Source organism: Lissotriton helveticus, chromosome 7 (genome assembly GCF_964261635.1).
Source record: "Lissotriton helveticus chromosome 7, aLisHel1.1, whole genome shotgun sequence".
In the NCBI taxonomy this organism is placed as follows: Eukaryota; Metazoa; Chordata; class Amphibia; order Caudata; family Salamandridae; genus Lissotriton; species Lissotriton helveticus.
In genome coordinates, this window is record NC_136068.1 from 1664632998 (window position 1) to 1664654537 (window position 21540).

The 21540-nt window shown below is 47.4% G+C and overlaps 1 protein-coding gene across 1 annotated transcript in view; it reads left to right on the forward strand.

Annotated features, from left to right (window-relative positions):
• PSMC4 (proteasome 26S subunit, ATPase 4) overlaps positions 1–21540 on the forward strand; it is a 70315-nt gene that overhangs the window by 2462 nt on the left and 46313 nt on the right. Inside the window, exon 2 of the mRNA XM_078655360.1 lies at positions 7495–7593. Within this exon, the coding sequence (XP_078511486.1) occupies positions 7495–7593 (99 nt within the window). The remainder of the gene's footprint in view (positions 1–7494; positions 7594–21540) is intronic.

Consider the following 21540-nt stretch of genomic DNA (forward strand, 5'->3'; position numbering starts at 1 on the left):
GCTCCCTCTCTCTGTCTAGCTCCCTCTAGCTCCCTCTCTCTCTGTATTACTCCCTCTAGCTCCCTCTCTCTCTGTCTTACTCCCTCTAGCTCCCTCTCTCTGTCTAGCTCCCTCTAGCTCCCTCTCTCTGTCTTACTCCCTCTGTCTCCCTCTCTCTCTGTCTTACTCCCTCTAGCTCCCTCTCTCTGTCTAGCTCCCTCTAGCTCCCTCTCTCTCTGTCTTACTCCCTCTAGCTCACTCTCTCTGTCTAGCTCCCTCTAGCTCACTCTCTCTCTGTATTACTCCCTCTAGCTCCCCTCTCTCTGTCTTACTCCCTCTAGCTCCCTCTCTGTCTAGCTCCCTCTAGCTCCCGCTCTCTGTCTTACTCCCTCTGTCTCCCTCTCTCACTGTCTTACTCCCTCTAGCTCCCTCTCTCTGTCTAGCTCCCTCTCTCTCTGTCTTACTCCCTCTAGCCCCCTCTCTCTGTCTAGCTCCCTCTAGCTCCCTCTCTCTGTCTTACTCCCTCTAGCGCCCTCTCTCTCTGTCTAGCTCCCTCTCCCTCTCTGTCTTGCTCCCTCTAGCTCCCTCTGTCTCCCTCTCTCTCTGTCTTAGTCCCTCTAGCTCCCTCTCTTCCGGTCTTTCTCACTCTAGCTCTCTCGCTCTCTGTCTTACTCCCTCTAGCTCCCTCTCTCTTTCTGTCTTACTCCTTTATCTCCCTCTCTCTCTGTCTTGCTCTCTCTAGCGCCCTCTCTCTGTATTACTCCCTCTAGCTCCCTCTGTCTCCCTCTCTCTCTTACTCCATCTGTCTTCCCTGGATTTGTATAAACAAGAGTGCGATCAACAGGTTGCACTGTAGTGAGAAGCAAGCTGAAATTTGGAACTGGTTCACTGAAGACTGTGCAAGATACTGAAAAATAGGAAACCATGCACCCTCAGATGAGCTAGGCTGCTATAGAGTTGCCTTGTGAGCAAAGAAAATTGTAGTCAAGAATTGCAGATCTCCTGCGAGACGCTGGCGAGTGTGAACAGCATGAGGAACAAGCTTGCACAGGGAGCGACAGTAAAGGTGAGAGCAGATGTGAGGCTGCAGTGCAGATTGGTGTCAGCCCATGTGTTGGTGTCACCCGGTGCGGTCCGCACCCCCCGCACCCACCTAGTGACGCCACTGCCAAAACCCATACCCACCCTGAACCCTAAAACTGCCCCCCTGCTCCCCTGACACTCGAAAACCCACACCCACCCTGAAACCTAAAATGTCCCCCCCTCACAAACCCAAAACCCATACCCGCACTGAACCCTAAAATGAACCCCATGGCACCCCAAAACCCATACCCACCCTGAATCCTAAAATTGCCCCCCTGACACCCGAAAACCCATACCCACCCTGAACCCTAAAATTAACTCCATAGCACCCCAAAACCCTTAACCACCCTAAACCTTAAAATTACACCCTGGCACCCCAAAACCCATACCCACCGTGAACCCTAAAATTGCCCCCTGACACCCGAAAACCACACCCACCCTAAACTCTAAAATGTCCACCCCCTCATACCCTAAAACTCATACCTGCCCTGAACCCTAACAACCCCATGGCCCCCTAAAACCCATTACCACCCTAAACCATAAAATTACCCCCTGGCACCCCAATTCCCATACCCACCCTGAACCCTAAAATTACCCCAGGAACCCCAAAACCCATGCCCTCCCTGAACACTAAAATTACACCTGGCACCCCAAAACCCATTACCACTCTGACCCCCAAAATTACCCCTGGAACCCTAAAATTACACCCTTGCCCAACAAAATCCATACCCACCCTGAACCCTAAAATTACCCCTGGCACCCCAAAACCCATACCCACGCTGCACCCTAATATTACCCCTGGTTCCCCAAAACCCATACCCACCCTGAAGCCTAAAATTACCCCTGGCACCCCAAAACCCACATCCACCCTGAACGCCTAAATTACCCCCCATACCAGTCCTGGCCCCCATACCAGTCCTGACCCCTAAAATTGCCCCCTGGCACACCAAAACCCATTACTACCCTAAAATTATCCCTGGCACCCTAAAACCCATACCCACTCAGAATCCTACAATTACCCCCTGGCACCCCAATTCGTAACCCACCCTGAACCCTAAAATTACCCACTAGCACCCCAAAAAATGAACACTACAAACTTACACTACATATTCATATTCGGAGGGGACTCTCCTCTTTAGAGAAAGATACATGGCCCTGTTCACCATTTATCTGGTGAGGTGCGCTGTGGATGTGAATTCCCTACAAGTGCATGGACAGCAGGGGGAATGGGATGTCCAGTGCAAGTGAAGCTTTTCATTTGTAAATTAATTCCTTCTGGCGTCATAGCCCAGGGTTTGCGGTCTGTGCACTTGTATGGAATACACATCCATACAAGTGCACAGACAGCAAACCCTGGGATATGACACCAGCAGAAATTCCTTTACAAAGGAAAAGCGTCACCTGCACTGGCCAGCCCTTTCCCCCTGCTGTGTGCATCTTCCCACTCCCACCCCATGCTGAACACATCAAGTGCTTAGGTGAAATCCCTGCCTTCAGGCAAGGATATCACCTCGGCGCTAGTAAAGGAAAACAAGAGGGGGGGGCTGGGGGTTTACTTGATACTGTTCAGAGGCTGGCTGGCTCGGGCTGCCGGGCCTCTCAGAATGCATCAATAACAATGACATTCTCAGCTCCGATGCGCAGTCATCTCAGTGCGTGTCAATTAGCCCGGGCTGAAGAAGACGACGGGGGGGGGGGGCTGAAGCCCGGTGAGCCCAATGGGTGTTGCTCGCCTGATACCACTTAATATAAGTTTGCAGTCCAATCATTCCACCCTTGCAGGCTCGTGTAGTGTATAACATTGCAGTTTGTCCATCCGGGGGACTTACCTCCGTATTAAAATTACGTTCTCTCTCTTCAGTACTATAGTGTTACTTTACAAATCTATGTATATTAGGGTGTCTGACATATAATTAGGGTGACCATATTTTGAGAAGCAAAAACGGAGACAGCCAGACATAATAGTAGGACTAAAGCCTTTAGTCTCACGACTATATGTGGCCTATCCCGGTTTTTGTGTGGCCATGTAAAAATATGGGCCTTTATATATGCTAGGTGTCTTATAAATATATGCCTTTACCTTGTGTAAACGTAGTTTTGTAATGGTGTGCCTTTATGTATAGATATATCTATATATGAATGCACATATTTATAAAACTGTGTTTACATAATATTAGCTATGACAGTACCTCCACCGCCGGCCCCCCTCACCCCGCAGCTCCCACTCTCACATTCTACTGGGAGCTGCCTGACAGAATAAATAGATGACTTACAGTTGTTCAGACTTCGGATACGCCTCTGAAAGCGGAGCATACCTTTTAATTCTGCTTTGCAGGATGACCTGACCTTTGGCCCAAATACCGGGACACGTAATTAAAATTAGGAAAAACATCGGGACAGTCCTCTGAAAACCGGGGCGTCTGGTTACCCTAGACATAATAGATTAAAGCCTGAATTACGTTAAGACTGAGAGTTATGCAACTGTGATTGCATGCCACTGCTTAACAATCACCTACCTGCACCTTTTCATCTCTAAGCTTACGCTACCCCTACTCTCTTAACTGTAATACAGGGATAGTCGTCTGCCCTTGCTTCCTACCCTTTTCTCTGCCTGCCATCCGACCTCCTGCCTACCCTCCCACCCTAATTACCCCTATCACGACTTACGTGAAGCATATTGCTTCCTGTGGGGCCTGCATTTCAGTAAGTCTTGTCTGTACCGTTGCTTCGGTGGTTTCCTAATAGCATAAATATCCCCTTGTGATCCGGTTTAAGGATTTGTGAGGAATCGAACGAATTGCAGTTTGGAATTCTGGCACCCTACCCTCAACCTTTAAGAAACTGATAATTAAAGGCCTTTTATCATAATCTAGCACATTCTTTACTACCTGCTATAGTATTGGCTATTTATGTTGCTGTGCTTAATTTTTTTAATGCGGTACCGTAAATCATTTCTCGTCTTCTTATTTGCTTCTCTATTCCTATTCTTCTTTTTTCATTGTAATGCCATAGTTTAACTGATAGCATTCCCCCAGTTTCCCTTTTTGAACACTTAACTTTTCCGGAACCGGTGAACGCTTCTATTCCCTCAGTATTCATATGTCCTAGTGGTTTATCTGCTTGTGCTTTGAGCATGGTATTTTCCCAGAACTTTCCAACGCATATAGCAGGCTGCAACGATTGCACACCAGGGTGGCTTCATTGCTAGAGTTTTCTGTTTCCAGTACTAATGGTTTGGTCGTGATCTTTTTCACTGCATATTCATATAAAACAATCTTCATTCCTAGTGTAAAGCTGGTGTCTTTGAACATAGTTCTCTTAATGATGCTCGTGCTGCTTTTTTGTGTCGCAACTGTCAGTTGTCTTTTGTTGGCTGTATACTGTGCCTGCCCATTGTGTAATTAAATTCACGTCTTCCATTCCTTCCCTGAATGGTATTTATCACTATACTCAACAAAAATAATTACAGTAGCACTGTTAATTTTTGCACTTTTCCTCCCTGCTAAACCCTCCTGCGTCGCTAGGTCTGATCTAGAGCTGGTAGTGTTCTTTAAAAACATTGCTTACTCGTTTTCCAGGGACTTTGTTTGTTCAAACAAGGAGTCACTTAAAAAAAATGTGTCATTGTAGGAATATATTAATAACCATGCATAGAAACCACTTGCAATATAGTTAGTCACACGTGGCTTGGTACGACCTCAGCATCATCTCCTATGCCGATGACACCCAGCTGATCCTCTCCCTCACTAAAGACCCCCACACCACCAAAACCAACCTCCACGAAGGAATGAAGGCCGTCGCCGAATGGATGAGTAACAGCCGACTGAAGTTGAACTTTGACAAGATGGAGGTCCTCGTCCTCGGATCCATCCCTTCGGCCTGGGACGACTCCTGGTGGTCGACCGCACTGGGAACAGCTCCAAAACCCACCAACCACGCACGCAACATGGGGGTCCTCCTCGACCCCACCCTCTCCAAGACGAAGCAGGTCAACGCAGACTCTTCCTCCTGCTTCAACACCCTCCGCATGCTCCGCAGGATCTACAAGTGGATACCCACCGAAAGAAAAGACCGGTCACCCAGGCCCTCGTCAGCAGCAGGTTGGACTACGGAAATGCCCTCTACGCAGGAGCCTTGGCCGAACTACTGAGACTGCTGTAACGCATCCAGAACACCTCTACACGCCTGGTCCTCGACATCCCTCGCCGTAGCCACACCACTCCCCACCTGAGACCTGCACTGGCTCCCCGTCAACAAGAGGAAATCTTCAAGCTCCTCACCCATGCACACAAGGCACTCCACAACAGCGTACCTCAACAGACGACTCCGCTTCTACACTCCCACCCGCCAGCTACGCTCCGCCGACCTCTCCACACTCCCCTGCATCCGAAGGAGGACCTCCGGCAGCAGATCGTTCGTCCACCTCGCCGCCAAGACCTGGAACACCCGTCCCACCCACCTACGACAGAGCCAAAACCTGCTGACATTCAAAAGACTCCTCAAGACCTGGCTCTTCGAGCAGTAGCAGCATTCCCCCTCACCCCAGCGCCTTGATACCCTCACAGATAAGTAGTGCGCTCTACAAATGAGATGATTGATTAATATAGATATTTTAGTAGTCTGAGGTATATAGTATTGCCTCAGGTGACTTTTGAGACGGTTCGCCAGGATCAGACCTGTTTGGAATTTGTTACTGCTAAAAAAGCCTGGAACACAACGATAACCTGGAGGTACAAAAAGTGTCTGATAATGCAGTGCTCTCCTGGAATGCTGTGACTAGTGTGAATACCTCTTGGAGTTCTAGAACGTTTTCCTCACTGACAGGAGGCCTCTGCAAAATCGGTGTTTGTCTTCCCAGGGAATATTTGGATAGCTGGATAATGTTAGTCCCCTGTTCTTTGTGTGATATATTCTTGACCTTATCTTTATCGTTCACGTATCCCTCTCTCTACACCTAGGACTGTATCCGCTGTGTGAGTCGGGTGCTCCTCAAAATGCTGGAATATCTTTATCAGTGTAATTTGAATCCTCTTGAGGAGTGCCATCTATACTCCTACTGCAAGGAAGAGCCTCCTTTGGAAAAGCGGGTTACGGACATTGACTTCCTAGTAAGTGATACACATTGAGACCTGTCTGAGTGATTGGTCTCTTTCTTCAGTCAGAAGGAACCAGTTAAGAGTCACAGGCACTTGTCCAAGTTGTGCCAGGGATGCGATGAATCTCTTCCCTCAATAACAGAAGCCCTCAGCCTGGGAGTTGTCTTAGAGTTCTTCACTTAGGGTGCGTTCTTTGAGTGTTTACCTCTGTGTCAGTGTTGTCACCGTTCTCCAAACAGAGGGAATGTTGTGCACAGTTTCAAATAAAATGCATCGGAGTTGTTTTTCGATGGTATTGAGACCTTTATAATTACAATTAATATCATCGCCTGCAACCTGTAATGAGCCAAACTTGCCTTTTATTCTTCAAGTCTAACTTTCTCCATCTACCCACCTCATTTTTGAAACAATACTTCTTTCTAATGATGGTTCCGCTTTTCTCTTGCACTGGTATTTTTGCCACTGCTAACGCTTTTTCGAAGCATCCTTTAAGTGAGTTGAACTCTTACCATGTTACTGCGTCACTGCTGCTATTTAAAACCATCTCGCTAAATAGGTATTTTTGTATGTACACTTTTATTAAGGTTATTGTACAAGTGGGGACTAGAATGTGATATCTGCCAGAGAAATACGACTGATAAATACATGATGAGAAAATATGACTGATGCATTCATAAGCTTATTAGCTTTGACATGGTTCTTAACATTTCAGTTGACATTTTTGAATATAGTTGTTCGAGTTTCTGTAATTACAATAGAATGTGATTTGTACTTGTATACATTGACACTTTTTTTCTTTTTTGAAAAACTTTTCCTAACAATATTGAGTCTATTCAAGGCATCTTAGAAGTCACCAGTAGATGCAGTAGGATTGGGAGTGTATATGATTATAGTTACCATAGTGGGAATTATTGGTCATTTCTGAAGTACGTCCTCATTGCTGTAATGCCTTTGAAAAGAACAATTGCAGGGTGAAACAGGTGGTGCATGCAAGGAAGCTAAATGTAGATCATGCACATGCCTGAAAGTATGGGCGTCAACTTCTTCCATTAAATTGAAGGAGTATACCCTTGCAAAGGAAAAAAATGTGTTTCGTGGGTAAGATGCGTTAAAATGTCTCCTATCCATTTGTTTCATACCAATTTGCCAGTCAAAAAAGTGAGGTTGACGTGCTATTTGCCCTGCATGCTAGCCATGTACTTGATCCGCTGCATTGCACTATTGCAGACTAAGTCACTGGCCACATATCGTTGGGCGACCTCTAGTCTGCAGATACTTCACTGTCGATGACAAATGTTAGCATGACTTTTTTTTTTTTTTTTGCCATTTTTGTCAGGATGAAACTCCTATTTTATCTGTATCAAGACCCCAGACTGGACTCTCATTCCTGGGCCCAGAGCCCGAAGATTTGGAGGACCTGTACAGCCGCTATAAGGTGGGGTGAACTTTGATTTGTCCATCTCTTGATTGTTTTAAAAAAGTTTTGTACTTTTCAACACTGCCAATGCACTGAGCCAAATCTGCCTTTTCTTCTTTAAGCCTTTCTCCATCTATCCATCCGATCTTTGAGTTAGTGTTTCTTTCTACCTATACTGCAACTGTTCCGTATGTGATATTTTCACAACTGCCAGTGCTTTTTAATCTCAAAGTTAATATTCCTTTTGTTTAACAAAACTGCTCCACCAGCGCGTTTCAACCTCGCTGGGTTGTTTTCACAGTACGCAAGTCTTTTCTCCAAAAATGTTTATATATTACTCCACAGCAGCTAATAAGGAAGCATTGTGGGAGTTGGAGTTTCACCATACTTATTTACAAGCAAAACAAGCATTTGAAATGGAATAGGTCTCGCATTAGGAAAGTTTGAGCTATTGGTATTGTAAATGACACATTTTTTAGTTATGTTTTGGTTTTGAAAATAGCGAAATTAATAGCTTTGTCATTTACAATGCCATTAGTTTTAACTTTCGCAGACGTGACGCCTATAGCATTTGTAATGCAATATGTGTTGTATTTACATGACTTAGATGTATTAATATTACAAATAACAATGGCTTTTTTTAAAAATAATTAATACTTAAATAAGTTATTGTAATTTATAACGGCAATAGCTTAAACTTTTGTAAATAACTTTTGGGAAGATTATGTTCAGTGTATTTTATTGTGATGAAAATCCAAGAACAGAAGTGAAATATTAACCGTGACATTTGTAATAAAGCTTGAAACATTGAGAGAACATATTAGAACCAGTTGTTGTTGAATGGTTGCACAAAGTGATGCTGTGGCGTTCAGTGGTGCAGAGTGATGCTGAGGCGTTCAGTGGTGCCGAGTGATGCTGAGGCCTTCAGTGGTGCCGAGTGATGCTGAGGCCTTCAGTGGTGCCGAGTGATGCTGAGGCCTTCAGTGGTTCAGAGTGATGCTGTGGCCTTCAGTGGTGGCGAGTGATGCTGTGGCCTTCAGTGGTGGCGAGTGATGCTGTGGCCTTCAGTGGTTCAGAGTGATGCTGTGGCCTTCAGTGGTGGCGAGTGATGCTGTGGCCTTCAGTGGTGGCGAGTGATGCTGTGACCTTCAGTGATTCTGTGGCGTTGAGGGGTGCTGTGGCGTTGAGGGGTGCTGTGGCCCTGAGGTGTTGAGGGGTGCTGTGGCGGGCGCTGAGTGGTGCTGTGGCGCTGAGTGGTGCTGTGGCGCTGAGTGGTGCTGTGACATTCAGTGGCGTAGAGTGATTCAGTGGTGTAGAGTGATTCAGTGGCGTTGAGGGGTGCTGTGGCGTTGAAGGCATTCAAGCAGCTACTGCGCTCCTCCAGACACAACTTCCCATTACTGTAGGAATTGTAATTAAACTTTTGGGCATGATGGCTTCCTGCATGGCAATAGTGCCCAATGCCAGGCTACCTGTGTGTCCTTTACAGGATTGTTTGGCAAGACAGTGGGCACAAGTGGAAGGCCATTGGGTGACTCCAGCGTTGGAATCAACAAGGGCCCAGCATTCCCTCCACTGGTGGGACACCAACAACCTCTGAAAGGGCAGAGACTTTCTAGACACCCTTTCGCAAGTGACCATTACCACAGATGCCTCTCGAACAGGGTGGGGCGCCACCTTCATCACATGACAGTCCAGGACACTTGGCCTGTTCGCTGCCATGGGCCACCACGTTAACTACTTGAAACTGCTAGCCATCCAGAGAGTCCTCAGTGCTTTTCACCGAGTGCTCACAAGACTGTGGTCATAATAACAGACAAGATGGCTGTGTTCTAAAGTCGGAAGCAAAGAGGGGCACCCCCCCAGCTCTCACAGTTGGCACAGGAGGTTTGGCACTGGGCAGTACTTCACGACATTCACCTCTTGGCCCTGAGACAAAGCACATTTTGGGAGTTGGCAAAGACTTTGCAGACCTGCTTGGCAGGACATGTATGACACATGTTAATGTGCAGCGTAATCAATCCACAAGACACAATGTTGTCCAAGTTTTACCAGCGCAGCCAAGTGCCATTTAATTCTGATAGTACCGGCACTGCCAACACGTGTATCTTTTTAAAAAAGGACTTCCTCAGGGCTGCGGAACCATAACCTATAGATTTGTACATTTGTATGTATACATAAATGGTAACGCACCGGTCTAAACACTCTAATTATGTGGACATGCAAATGGAAAATATGCCATGTGTGCCCAAACAAAGATAAAACTATGTCATAATGATAAGGTTACCAAGAGCAGGGTGTAAATTATCACCCACTCATCAAAAAAGTGGAGAGCAGGGGTGAGAAGAAAGGTTGTAGAAAAAGGGTGAAGAGAAGGAGAGGCAGATGTACATCCCCAGTCTCAAGGAACTAGTCCTGATGGGGAGGGTAAGGTCTTGCATCTACTGTTATCCCTCACACTTCCCGAAGGGAGTCAAGTTTCATCCCTGGGCTTATGCTCCTCGTCGGGCCGGCGCTGCAATGCCCGACGGGACACCTATTGAAATGGTCACTTTCACGGAGATCTTTTAAGAGAAAAGCCAACAGGTGAGTGCGGGTATTCGGGCTAGGACCTGGGGTAAAGGGAGTGAAATACATGCTGTGAAAATATGTACAAATATTGAAATACCTAAGGGTATCCACTGTGAGATTTGTAATAGCGTAGTAACCTTGGTAAGTTAAAAAACCACACATGTTGGTGGGTTACTCTGGGGCTTAATGTGCCCAAGTAACTGCTAAATGGTTGACATGTTTCATGCCTTAAATGTCCACTGCTGGATCGGTGGCGTTTCTTCAGGCCCTAGAGAGAAGTGAGATAGTGCACGTGGGTGGTTGGGTGCCAAAAAGAGGTGGTAACCAGATAAAGTTAAAGGTACTGAAGGGTCAACCACATGGCAGGCTTCGAAGTTATGGTGATTGAAATCTCGAACTGTAGATAATCCTTAATGAAAGAGAAAGTACCTAAAAAAAGAAGGGGGATGTCACAAAGAACAAAAGGGGGAAATGGGTGAGAGAAGAAACAGATACTCGTAATATAGCGTACTGGTAGCTGTAAGTCCTCCAGCAAAACAAGGGGGGGGCATGTGCACTGACCCTGTCAAGTGCTGCCGCCCCACCCCAGTGCAAGCCGGGACTAGCGCTGTAGATGGAGCACATTCATGACCGTGAGGTAGTGAGAGAGATCACCACAGGGTGTCAGAGGCGGGAGAGAGGCATCCCGCAGTGTGCAGGAGGACACCAACGGGAGCACACGGTCCCCCGTCTGCGTGACATCAGTACTTTCTCACACACGGGAAAGATATACAGGTCTCGGGGAGTGCTCGGGCAATGCTTTTACAGATACTATCCACACGGGTGACGGCGAGAGTGAAAGCTTACCCTAAATGGGGGGGAAATAGTATCCCGTGGCATGTCCTAGCTGATGGCTCGCACCCTAGTACCTAATAAAGGGGTATAGGTAAAAGCGGGGAGGGGAGACAACATCACGAGTGCAGTTAGACACAGGGTATAATGGGGGGGTTTACCAAGGCTTCGACTCATGCTTGAAAGCTCTGTCCACCAAAGTGGGGCATCCTACTTACGCTTGCGTTGGGTGCTCGGTCAGTTGCACCTACCCTGCATCAGTGGCTTCCTGTTCGTGTGCGCTCCGTAATCTGACTGCTATTACATTGTAAAAAGGTAGAGCCGATGTCGACCAAGAACCTTCAGTGTTTGCCCGGCGTTAGCCGCCTCTCATACCATCCGATATTACCAAACAAAGAGGCAGGCGCTGGAGACTGGAAGGCTAGAAACAGGAGTTTATTCCGACGGAGCAGAACACGTTAAATCAGACAACAGGGTATCTTCTCGCGGTGCTCTAACCGCATCTCTGAGGCCTGGCCTCTTATACACAGGTTTATGGCTTTATTACATACACTGCATCCGTAATGTTTCTTTGAAGGACAGAAAAGACATCCTCGGAATTCCCGGTCCAGGCCCGTTCCCACACACATCTACAGTAGAGTTCCCACCCCGATCTCAGCATGTGGTGGTTATCGCGCAGCTGGACATTCCGTTGGGAACGGGGATGCGTGTGATCAGTCAGATCTTCGGGGTGCGAAGATGTTGATTAATCCCCGCTCCTTTGATGGGGTGAGTTCCTACAGTAGGGGGCCATGAACTACATCTGAGGGGCCTGGCGGTGGCCTGGGAACAGCTTGGACAATCGGGCAGGGAGGAAGAGGATATCAAAGGCTTGTTCCTGTGAAGGGATGAAAGGGTTATATGGTTTCGGCTCGGGATATTGCGCTGAGGCAGGATCGCGCTTATGGTTCGTTTATAGTTCAAGGAGGAGAGATCGGGGGTTGCCGGAGCGCGGGGGGGATGCTTGGGGAAACAAGAGAGTGAGGGGGGAGAGACGCGCTAGCTATCGGGAGTGGGCAGAGAGGCCATGGCAATCAAAATGGCTGCTGCTTACGCGCACGTATGGATCTGAAAAGGACAAGATGGCGCCGATAATGTTTACGCCACAATCCAGATTTTAACAGTCCTCCCTTTTCAACATATCTAGCCAGCTTGTCAATTTATGTCTATCCCCATTATATTACGTATTTCGATATCATACAAAGCTTTCATACGTTCAGCTTCGAAAGTTCGGAGTTTTAGGGCAAATACAGTTAGCAAACAGTGAGCACAGAGGCGGCAAGCATTGAATACCCAGGCAGAGTCCACATATTACGACGATTGGTATCAGTACGATCATGAACAACCTCCATCCCCAGTCTTTTACAGCACTCCAGAACCAACTCCCAAGTGACCATCCGTCTTGTTCCTGATGAACTTCTGAGGAGAGTCTGTGGAGGTGTTCAATGGCTTTGTAGACTGAGGGCGAATTGTCTGGTATGTAGGTACAACAGCTGGACCCGATGATACGGCATGCTCCTCCACGGTCCGCCAGAACCACATCTAGAACAAGGCGGTTTTGAAGAGCCACCAGACGTACCGCCTGAAGCTCGGCTGTATTGTTTGTGAGGATACCAGCTGTAATGTTCATCGTTGTTTCGACTGCCTGGGACAAATGCCGAATGGCACGACTGTTCGCCATCGGACCCCAAAGTGGAACAAGTCCCTTTATTGCATCCAAGAATTGTGCTCCAGTGGAGTCGGCCTGCTCAATGTCCTTTGCTCGTTTTTGTCGGTGATGGTTTGCCGGAGCCACATAGGTCGGAGGAAGGATGAAGGCAATGTAGCAGGTACCTCCCCAGCCCTTTGGGAGCCAGGTGTAGGCTTTTGTACCACAGACGAAGTACATGTTTGGAGAGGTGACAAAAGAGGGTGGGTTGGTTGAGTCCAAAGTTCTGGTGATGCGGCAAGCGCTGTGGCCCACCAGTTGTGTCCCATGGCCTGTGATGCATACAAGGCCCGAAACATTGACGACAGATAGGGCCACAGTCAGGGTGGCAGCCGTTCGTTTCCGGAGGTAGGAGAAGGTGGGTCTGGCTGGATTGTTGAATACTTGCATCTCCACCCTTTCTTTGGCGGGGATGTCCATGTGAACAGAAGCATTGGAGGATAGAGGGCAGAAGGGAGCAGCAGTTCTTCCGGTTTTGTTCAGCCAGACCCCATGATAAAAGTACGACATAGTTCCGCTGGAAGTGGCATTGTCTCTGTAGTTCTCTTGCAAGAGGATCAGCCAAGGTTATACCCTTCTCTGGATGGCACAGTGGGATCAGGGAATTTCGCCAATTCGAGTGTCTCTGTCTCAGGGTAGCAGCTCAGGGATGGTCGGTCTTTGTTCAGGAGCTCTTCTTGGGCGGTCACGTCTTCGGTCGACGTCAGGGTCGGAGAGATTTTCTTGCAATGATGTGCATGCAGCCAATTTCGCTTCCCCTCCACTCGAGCTGTTCGGGTGGTGATCAAGACTTGCCAGGGGCCCGTCCAGCGGGGTTCCAGACTCTTCTCCCGCTGGAAGTTCCGAATTAGGACGAAATCTCCAGGCTGGATGGTGTGTCCGGGGCCCCTGGAAGCATCGGGGATGGCCTGCAGCACCTGATGATGAATAACAGACAGTGTTTTAGTTAGGTTATACAGATAGTCAGACATTAGGACGTCCGGGACGTCGTGAATAGATGTCGGTTTGGGTGCAGACCAGATACTCATGGGCCGGCCGAAAACGACCTCGTAAGGGGTCAAGTGGTGTTTGGTGGGGGTGGAACGCATTGACAGCAATGCCAGGGGAAGAGCGTCTGGCCATTTTAGTCCTGTGGTAGCCACTATTTTCTTTCTACCGGCTGGTTCGCGTTTTCACCACACGCCGCTGCGAGTGGGGGTAGGTTCCTATCGGCATTGTCCCGCTGTGGCTAAGGTCAACCCCTCTAGCACACGCCCCACTGGAACCAGTCGCGCAGATAGAGACAACCTTGAGTTTGGTCCGACGGTGTGACAGTACTTTTTTGGCTGAACTCCGGGCATTGACCTAACAAGGTTGTATTAACCGTACTCTTGAGGTCTCCCCAAGGGTACTTTTTAAGTTTATGAGCACAATTTTTGGTCCTGAAGAATTGCCCCCTGTGGGCATGAAACATGTTGACCATGTTGGAGGGTTGAAATGAGGCCGTACTAATGGTTACCTTGGTCCTCTATACCCCTCTTTTCACTTTTTAAACAAGTAGCTAGCCACACCATTAAAGTGTTCTTAGTGGACTACCTAACTTATTTTAACCCACATTCCGCTCACTACTTCACCTATTTTTTGTACCTCACAGACCAAAACATCACGGCAAGGAACAAAAGAACTCCGACAGAGAGTAACACATAGTGTTACCCGTCAGGCATTGCAGCGCCGGCTTGACGCAGGAGCAGGAAGCCGATGATGCAAACAACATCACAAAGGGCTGAACGAAATATGTCATCCAGCCTTGCAGTTGTATGAGGTTTCTTAGTTCCGAAAAGGGACCCTTTGGCTCCCTCCTCTCCACCACCTTCACTGAGAGCGAGACTCGTTTATAGACCTTTACTAGGGGAACTCTGTACAATCCCTTGTGTCACAAGCCACTATTTTCGCCAGTTTTAGTTTTAATGTGGCATTGTGCCGCTCGACCAGTCCAGCAGATTGGGGGTGAAAACCTGCGTGGAATTTCTGTCGTACCCCCAATCCTTTCAGGATAAGCTGGATAACCTCGGCTATGAAATGAGGGCCATTGTCACTCCATAAAATACGGCAAAGGCCGTAGCGAGGGAAGAACTCTTTCAGTAGTACTTTTGCAGTGGCAATGGCAGTGTTGTCACGCGTCGGGTAGGCTTCCACCCATTTGCTAAAAGCGCATACAACAACAAGTACATACTTCAGTCCTTGACATCTCTCTAACTGAATATAGTCCATCTGTAGGACTTCAAATGGGTGGTTGGGGACCCCAAATCCTCCTCGGGGTACGACAGTTCCTTTCCCAGGGTTGTGTTGCAGACAAACTAGGCATTGTTGGACAAGACGTTTGGCTGAGTCTGTAATTTTGTCGTTATGCCACACTCGGGAGACAAGTTCAGCCATAGGGGCTGCTCCTATGTGTGCAGGGGAGTGAGCCATGGTCAGTATAGGATCAAGTATGAATTGGGTAGCAACCATTTGTTCGTGTCTTTTGTCCGCCAGCAGCCTTCATCGTCCTTCAGTCCCACCCGTGCCCATTCAGTCAATTCGTGTGGTGCACTGGCTATCTGGATGTCCCTAATGGTCTCCCTAGCGTCCTTCCATTTTTCTGTTTGTGACCTGGTCACGTATATGCATGTTGTCGTCCTATTCTCTGCTGTCGTCCGGGCGGTGATGTCCGCCAGTGCATTCCTCTGTCCGACGATATCTGTCACACTTTTGTGTGCCTGACATTTGATCACAGCAAGTCGTTTGGGAAGGAGAACTGCTTCAGTCAAAGCGGAGACTAGATCTCCGTGTAGGATGGGGATGCCGTGTGAGGTCAGGAATCCCCTTTCCTTCCACAGGAGCCCAAAATGATGCACCACCCCGAAGGCATACTGGCTGTCCGTGTAAATGTTTGCTGTCGTCCCTGCTGCTAGGATACAAGCTTGTGTGAGGGCAATCAGTTCTGCTGCCTGTGCAGATTTCTGTGTGATGCGGGCGGTCTCAACTACAGTTCGGGCTGTGGTGACTGCATACGCAGCTGAGGTGGTGCCATCGGTGAGTTTGATGCAAGAGCCATCCACCCATAGCTCTCCGTCAGGATCTGGGAAAGCTGTGTCTCGAAGGTCCACTCTACTCCTAGTCTGTTCGTCCGTGAGGGTCACACAGTCATGTATAGGGGGCATATCGGGATCATTCTCAGGCAGAGGCAACAAGGTGGCTGGGTTCAGTGTGGTGCATCGTTTCAACGTGATGTGAGGTGCGAGCAGTGTCAGTTCGTACCCAGTCAGTCGTGCGCTGGTCAGGTGTTGTGTCTTGGTCTGGTTTAGGAGGGTGTCAACAGCATGGGGCACTAGTACAGTGAGGGAATTCGAGAGTACGATCCCCTCACTTTGTCGGATAGAGACAGCAGCAGCAGCTACTGCTCGAAGGCAGGCAGGCAAAGCTCTCGCTACAGGGTCAAGAGTGGCAGAGAAATAGGCACATGGTCGTTGTTTGGGGCCGATGGTTTGGGTCAGGACAGACAAAGCGCATCCCTCCCTTTCGTGGGTGTAGAGAGAGAAGGGTTTTGTATAATCAGGGGTTCCTAGGACTGGTGCTGAACAAAGGGCGTCTCGTAGTTCCTTGAAGGATGATTGGCATTCAGGGGTCCAAGGGAGCGGGAAGGGGACATCTTTAGCCAGTAGGGAAAGTAGTGGTTTCACAATGAGGCTGAAATTTGGCAACCATTGTCGACAGAAGGAGGGGAGGCCTACCAAAGAGCGGACTTGCTTCGGGGTTCTAGGGATAGGGGTCTCTAGAATAGCCTGAATTCGATCGGGTGTGAGTTTTCTCCCATCTTTGGACAAGAGGTGGCCTAGGTAAGTGACTTGAGGTTGGCAGAATCGCAACTTCTTCTTGGAGACCTTGTGGCCGTTTTCCGCGAGGAAGTGCAGGAGTTGGATGGTGGCTGTGACTGCAAGTGGAGTGGTGTCGGCCGCCAAAAGGATATCATCGACGTACTGTATCAACACCACTCCATCCGGTAACTGGACTGCATCCAGCTGTCTCTTGAGGGCCTGGCTGTAGATGCTTGGACTTTCAGTGTAGCCCTGGGGTGCTCTACAAAATCTATATGAGCGGGATTTTAAAGTGAAGCCGAAAAGGTAGCGGCTGTCTGAGTGGATGGGGATGGAGAAAAATGCGTTCTTGAGATCGATTACCGTGAAGGTGGTGGCAGTGGAAGGAATCGGGGTCAGAATGGTGGTGATGTCTGAGACTACAGGGTACTGAGGTACGACTACTTTGTTGACTTCTCGTAGGTCGATGATGAAGCGGTACGCTTTTTCATCTCCCTCACCCTGCTTCTTCACAATGGGTAGGATAGGGCTGTTTGAAAACATTGCTAACTACTTCTTCTACCACTCCTGCGCCTACCAGGGACTGGATGATTTTTACCAATGCCCTCTCGCCTTCGGGCGATATCCGATACTGTGGGAGTTTTGGGAGCACTGCATCCTGTCGAACAGTTATGTGTACAGGGTCTATCATCGTGCGTCCTACGTCCGAGTCAGTCTTTGCCCATAGGTACAGAGGTAGGGTGTCGAGTAAGGACAAGTCAGCGTCAGTGATGGAAAACATGCGTTGTGTGTGACAAGATCTGAGCAGCGTTGGGTTGTCGTACAGAATGACTCGAACTCCGTCTTGTGAACACCTAATAGTAGCTCGAAAATGTTTCAACAAGTCAAGTCCCATAATAGCGTCGGGGGTGTTGGAGGAGAGCAAAAACGTTGTGTCAGTGGTGTTATTGTCCAAGTTAAAAGAGATCGGTGTGGACAAGGGATTAGTGGAGGGCGTTCCATCAAAACCTATTGATGTCACATGTGAGCCAGACAAGGGTGCCCTGGGAATCAATCGTTTAGACAACGCACTACGTGTTGCACCAGTATCTACCAGAAATGGAGACTTCGTACCTAGGACCTTAGCGGTGACATAAGGACCTTGCTGGTCAACATAGAGCTCGACTGGATCCCTTCCTTGCCCTTGGCAGTCCTATGCAAAGTCGTGGGCATTGTCGCAGTCAGACTGTTGGCACTGATTCTGTCGGGGACGGTCAAACATGTTCGGTCTGCCAGGTCTGTCATTGTTGGTGTCGTTTGTGTGCCCTCGTCCCTGTCCTCTATTTCTCGGCCCGCCCGCTACGTCTCTCGTGTCTTTATTTCTGAGTGCTTCTTGCAGAGCTGGACATTGAGATTTCCAATGGCCAAATCCTTTTCAAAACGCACACTGGTTCTCATCGAGGTCTGTTCGTGGAGCGCCGGGTGCGGGTGTGCGGTCTCTAGGGGGTGGATTTCTAGGAGCATTCGACTGGTAGTTCCCTCTATACTGTTCCCTTCCTATAGTCACCCCTTGCAACTGAGCAATCATCACCCTCTCTTTCAAGTCCTTTTCCTTTTTCTCAGTCGCTCGATCGTTCTCGTTCTTTTGTCGCTCATAGTATTGAGCCATCTGAAGGATAGCTGCGGGCTTGGAGGCCGCCCAACTACTCTCGCTAGTCTGTAGTTTCTGCGAGACTACTGGTGTCAGGCCTTTCACATAGTTCTGGATGAACAAGTGATGTCCGGTTGCAGTGGTCATGTCCTGGCCGCTGTAATCGGAGAACACCGTTTCAAACCGGGAGAAGTATTCTGATACGTCTTCCTGGGGTTTCTGGCGACAGGCCGTTACTATCGACCAGTCCACCTTCCTTTCTGGGACTAAGGTTTTTAATTTCTGCACGATCTTATCTGGTAGGTCTAGAATGGCTTTCAAAGGTTTCTGTCCCGGCTCTCGCTGTTTGTCTACGTCACCGAGTTGTATCCAGGTATGTCCGAACAGCTCAAGGTGGTCGACTTTCCGGATTTGCTTCCACACATCAGCTGGCAGACATAACCCGAAAAACAAATCGATGTCCGCTAGGGTCATAATCGTCGAACCCAAAGCGGTGGCTAATTCTGTATAGAAGGCTGTGGGGTTCTTTCGCAGATCAGGCAAGGACTTTCGGAAAGTCAGGATGTCTTGCCGATCCCATGGTTGGTAAACCCAGTTGTAAACTACCCTCCCTCTCGCATCTTGGTGGTTAATATCGTCGTGTGTTCCCTGTCCTCGTGGGGGGACCCAATAGGGAGCGGCCTCCTTTATGGGCATCATAGTGTCAATTTTTTCTACTCTGGCTTCAGTCGCTGCAGGAGTCATGGTGTTAGTCTCTGGTTTCAGTTCCGTGAGGTGGCGGAAAACTTCAAGCGTACGCGTGAAGAGGTTCGTCACATCACACTCGCCCCCATCTCCGACATCAACTTTCCTATACAGAGTCGTTAGGTTTTCAGGGCCTTTTCCTTGGTATCGGTCCTCGTAGGCATTAAGGGTGTGGTAACAAAGGCGTACGACAAAGTGTCGTCTGTGGCTATTGGCATATGTATTGTACATATCCGTTACATAATCCTCACTTTCCTTTCGCACCACCAGTGTCTTTACAATCTTATCGATCCCAGCTCGTTCATCCTTACTTAATCTATTCGATCTCGCAGGGTCTTTCCTCCCAGCTTCGGGATCATCTGAAGTCGCTGCTCGCGCTGCGCTGAGTGCGAGGGGTTCGGTCGGCGCAGAGGCCATGAGGACCGAGGCTCCGGCACTATTCTCGCCTGTCGTTGGGGGTTGCGGGTGTTGCGCTAAGGGCTGGGAAGGGGCATATGGAGGGGGCATGTAGATGATCGGGGGACCTAGTAGTAAATCATCGTTCGTTCGCTGTTTCGAAGGTAGCTCGGGGTAAAGTGTAGAGGGTGTCATGACGGGACACTGGCCCGATGATTCGGAATCTTGTTTTAGCTTGGTTTCCTCTCTTTCTTTTATTTCTTCCTTCAATTTGCTAGCGGCTAGGTGAGCTGCTTTGCGTAATTCCTTTTCTAACCTGAACTCATTTCTTTTTCCGCTGTTCTGTTTCTTTGCGCCACATGCCGAAGCTATCGAGCATAGTGGGTGTTGTCTTATTGTTATAAAGGGCTGTTCCCAGTGTGTTTATTTTATCGTTATCAACATTCCAACATTCCCGGCAAGTGCACAACATAAGGTCTTTCGCTGGACGCAGAAGCGCTAACACCAGCGAGACCTAAAAAGGGAGGTAGTGCTTTATGTCAAAGTAATCTTTTTTTTTACATTTCTTGTCAGCATTTTCTTTTACACTGTGTTGTGCGCCTTCATACAGATAGTAACCTGTTTAGTACTTGATTAATGGTATTTTTACAATTGTGTAACTCACAATATATAACAGCATTGTACATTAATTGCAAAATTACATCTAGGTTATAACTAGTATCTGACCATGATTATTGTATAAGAGCTTAGTCTCTTAAAAAAAAAAAAAAAAAAATCTGTAGCATTTTTTTATAGCTGTAATTTAGGTCTAGTACCATCTTTGTTTTTAGATCAAAGTTAGTATATCCATTTTACTTTCTTGATTTGTTGCACTCTAAACTAACACTGCAAGGGGCATCATTGTAAGTTCATTTTCATTCATGACCTGTTCATTAATATAATTTCAATAGTTTCTTGATTTTGATGTACATATAATCCCTCATCGTTATTTAGACCGGTCAGTGTCTTGGTTTTAAATCTGATAATATAAAGTGATTCCAAGTGTCTTAATCTTTGTGTTTTGTTACCTCCATGTTTGTTGTGAGGAATCATATCCAATCCTAAGAATCACATTGTTTTCCAGTTACTGTTCTGGCATAGGGCAAGATGTTTGGCTGTTGCATAGTTTAGATCTTCTTTTTTTTTTTTTTTTTTCTGGGACCACTGTTATGTGTTCTAATATTCTCTTCAGCATGCATATAGTGCTTTCTACATATCGTAGCCCACAGCCGCGCATTGAATGATGTAAACTTAGAGTTTTGTCATTTAGGTGATTACATGGGAGATCGTGATTCATTTGCTGTATTTATCTGTGATAGTTGGCATATTAATCCCAATTTTGCTTGCCTTGTGACTTCTGCATTTTGTAAAACCATTGTGTCATTCTTCTAACCAATTTTATTTTGAGTTTGTCTTGAAAATGACTTTGCACCAGCTGGTCTTTTTATGATTTGGTATTCCTGTAGGTTACTAAAGGACGTGGTCCTAAACATGTACCCATGTCTGGATCTTTGGATATTGAGTGCCAGTGTTTTGGGATTATATTGGTAATTTTCTTGCTTTCGTTATAAATCTTGGTGCTGCGTGTTCTTAATGTGTGGGTACTGATGCTTATTTTTCTCTTCGAGTAATCCATGTCTGCACAAGATATTTTTACTTTTTCTGCACATTTTTGCAGATCTTGGATTGTATCCTCTGTTTCTCAAACTGTATACTGTATCAGAAAACTTTGCTTATGCGTCATCTTTGGAACAGTTCCTTCGCATCCTGATCAGTTCACCATATGGGATACTTTGGATCAGTGGTGTCGAATGGTAACTCGTTCCATTAAGTATGCTGTTAGTTGGTGTCTCTTTTCTATGTGAATGGATTTCAACTTTTTCCATATAGACCTCTATACCCAAAAAGTGAATTCCAGTGCTGCTGGTTGAATAGGTAAATGATAGTCCTAACTGTTTTGATTCAACTTTTCAAAGTACTTCATGAATTTGTTATTGTTAACATTCCAAATTAATAATAAATTGTCTATATATATCTGACCTATAGTCTTATCCAGTTCCTGTTGATTTTTTTGCTCCCCAAGTAATCCTCTTTTTCCACCAGCCCATTTCAATATTAGCATAATTTGGTGAAAAAGATATGCCGTGGCAGTTCCGCATTGGTGTTGATAA